This window comes from Macadamia integrifolia, unplaced genomic scaffold (assembly GCF_013358625.1).
Source record: "Macadamia integrifolia cultivar HAES 741 unplaced genomic scaffold, SCU_Mint_v3 scaffold_173A, whole genome shotgun sequence".
NCBI classification, from domain to species: Eukaryota; Viridiplantae; Streptophyta; class Magnoliopsida; order Proteales; family Proteaceae; genus Macadamia; species Macadamia integrifolia.
The window spans coordinates 161,223-164,263 of NW_024870629.1; the positions used below are offsets into that span (position 1 = coordinate 161,223).

General features: G+C 50.0%; 1 protein-coding gene and 2 non-coding genes across 3 annotated transcripts in view; all 3 read right to left on the minus strand.

Annotated features, from left to right (window-relative positions):
* Positions 1-2,302, minus strand: part of LOC122071015 (NADH-ubiquinone oxidoreductase chain 5) — a 5,402-nt gene extending 3,100 nt beyond the window's left edge. The window contains exon 1 of the mRNA XM_042635285.1: positions 33-2,302. Within this exon, the coding sequence (XP_042491219.1) occupies positions 33-261 (229 nt within the window). The 5' untranslated portion in view covers positions 262-2,302. The remainder of the gene's footprint in view (positions 1-32) is intronic.
* Positions 640-714, minus strand: TRNAP-UGG. The gene has a single exon. It is a non-coding gene; the product is annotated as a tRNA-Pro (tRNA).
* TRNAF-GAA lies at positions 905-978 on the minus strand. Its single transcript has one exon. It is a non-coding gene; the product is annotated as a tRNA-Phe (tRNA).
* Positions 2,303-3,041: the final 739 nt, after the last annotated feature.

Here is a 3,041-nt window from a genome sequence, read left to right on the forward strand (position 1 = left end):
GGCAATTCATCCGGTGACTTCACGGTCGCCAAAGAAGCCCCAAGAAGCATCAAACATTTCCGATGAGATCCATGGAGCAATTCTTAGATAGCAAGCACTAGCTCCCGGTGCGACTTCATAAAAAGCAATCAAAGATAAGATCGAAGAGAATGAAACGCACGTGGTGGTCATTATAGCGGTTCCTTCTGATCCTAGAAAACGTCCGAAAAAACCTGCTACGGAACTACCGAGCAGGGGCAAAAATACGATAAGTAGATACATCAGATCGAGTGTTGTTTGTTTTCATATAACCAAAAATCAGACAATGACAGAGCGGCCTGTGATGGAGATTGAGCGAAACAGAAGGAACGGCGCGCCAAGCAAGAAAAGCTGATCTACGACCACCCGTTGGGCGAAAGCGAGCCTTTGGCTCGCCTTGTTCTGGCGCGCTAGCGCGCTCAGGGAGTTGCTTGTTTAGTAGGGCCGTTGCTTGTTGGTGTAGAATTCAATTCCCTCTTATCTCCCCCTATTGGAAACGTCGAAGTGAGCTGTGGCTTATAAATAGGAAGATGAGGAGATAACGGGCGAAGGATATTCATATGTTATTATGATATGAAGATTGATGTTCATATTGGAGTATTTGCTGACTTCAGCATCACATCAAGGTGACAGGATTCGAACCTATGGCCCTCTGTACCCAAAACAGATGCGCTGACCAGACTGCGCTACACCTCGTCTCACCCCCCGGAGTCTGACCACCCGATCGATGAACACTCGAACCGAACTCGCCCATCCTTTTTGGGCACAGGGACGCGAGAACCAATCCGAGTAATCAACCGCTTTTATTAAATCTGCCCCCAACCCCTCTTTCACTTGAATTTTGAAATCCGGCTCGCTCCCGGCTACCTGAAGAGCACCCTTCGCCCGCTTAGAAGTGGATTCGAACCACTGACACAAGGATTTTCAGTCCTTTGCTCTAACCAGCTGAGCTACCTGAACCACTTTCCTAAAGTGTGTGTTTTCTTCATCGAATAGCGCCCTACCTTACCAAGCAGTGGAGGAGCTTGCTCAAGAACCGAGAGCCGTCCAGTCCCTGGCCGGCCCTCGTTCGGTCAGGTGTTCTTCGCTATAGACGCCACCAAGAACAAGAAGGAGGCTCTCCGCTCCGTCTCACTAAGTAGTGCTATTCTGTCCTCCGGGGGACTCCACCAAGAGGTTCTTTCTCTCACGTAATTTCGCCCGCCCGTTCCACTTCCGTGCCGGAGGAAATGGGATTCGAACCCATGATACAATCTTCTTGTATGTCGATTTAGCAAACCAATGCCTTAAGCCACTCAGCCATACCTCCAAGTTGTTGATCGGAATTTGATGTGCCGGGTTTGGTTGGTTGCCCGAAGGGCTATCTGATCCGATCAACTGCGTAAGCCGTAGCGCGCTAGCGCGCGTACTCTTCCTCTATGAGCGAGACTCTATCCAGATCTATGGATCTCCCCAGCATCCAAGCGAGACTCCATCCAAATCTGCCACTCGTTGGGCGACGCCTTCTTTTCTATGAACACCCCACCACTGCACTGAATGATGAACTTTGCCAGTCTTCGCCTCCGACCCGACCAGGAGAGAACACACGGTCAAGCCAAGCCCTTACCCGCCGCTACCATATAGTATTCATCTCTCCTTCGTCTGGTCGAGAAGGGAGGGGAACTGGACCGTGACTCTTCTATTACATTACATTACGGAGAAGGCCATTCTCGTCATGAGCGATCCACGTCCTACCATAGTGCCCGGAGAACCAGGCTTGCTTAGCTTACCAAGCGAAGAAAACTACAGGGGTGGTCGTAGACCAGCTCGACCACCGGGAGAGAGTGCTCTACGATCAGCTCGACCGCAGGCTGGTTGTAAATCAGGCTGATTGTAAATCAGGAAAACTACTGCGCTAACGCGCCCTCTATTAGGTTGTTCTGGCGCGCGCCTTACTCAAATAGGGGCGGAAGGACTTTCTTCTTTGCTTCTGGCGAAGGAATTTTTCGTTGATTGCACGAGCTAGCCTGCAAACTACGGCTCGAAAGCAGCAAACTACGGAGCGAAGAAAGCAAGTCCTTCCGCGAAGAAGAAAGTCCTGAGCGCTAGCTGATCTACGACCAAAGAAGCAACGGCTGAGCTAGCGCTCACATTACTAAGACGCGTTAGTACGCGCATCTTCTTCTTGGTTGGTAAGTGTTTGTATTCTTCTCTTGTGTACCTTTCTTGGTTTGTTTTCTCTGTAATAGATATATTCAGTGTTTTCCAACCTGCAACTCTGACAACTAGTTTTGTCAGAGGACAAGAAGAGAGAGGGAAGGACAGGAAGGAAAGCAGAACACATTCTCTTATTTTACCGCCTCATTAGCACACGCATGCTTAGGTCGTGCGGGAAACATTCTCAATTTACTCTTTGTGATCAAACTGTGGGACCCCCCCTTTAAGAGCAGTTCGATCGGGCCCACTCCCTGATCTACGACCACCCTGCTCCTACTCGCTCGGGCCTGCTCCTCCAAGCAGTCCCTTCGCCTGCGTGTCCTTAATGAAATGGAAGTCCTTCTGGATTATCTCTTGAAAGACAGATCGAGTTATTGCGTAGATGATCATAGAAAGCACAGTAGGCGTGTGACCTATTCTTTGTCGTCACCTCTAGGCCGGATACGTCTTTCTCAACTAGTCTGGCTTGGAGAAGCTCTGTGCCTTACCTTTCATTCAGACTGGATGGGGTCAGAAACTGCCGGCTATGATTGTGCGGGCGATGTCATTATGCTGAACACACGAGTGAGTCAGATAGATGCGCTCCCACGCCGATGACACTAACCAAGTTCAGGTCGAAATAGCTGGCCTGATTCCGTGTTAGGTTACCTGGCGCGGTGGACACGGACCTAATCCAAAGAGATAGGCTATAGTGAGAGGTCCGCCGCGTCCCTGCTACAAACAACAGGGAACAGGAACAGTCGGAGGCTGCCATGACTTATACTTCGACGTTGGCTCCATACTGGATACAAGCCTAGAGAACCCTAAGAAGAAAGAAGCTTCATTTA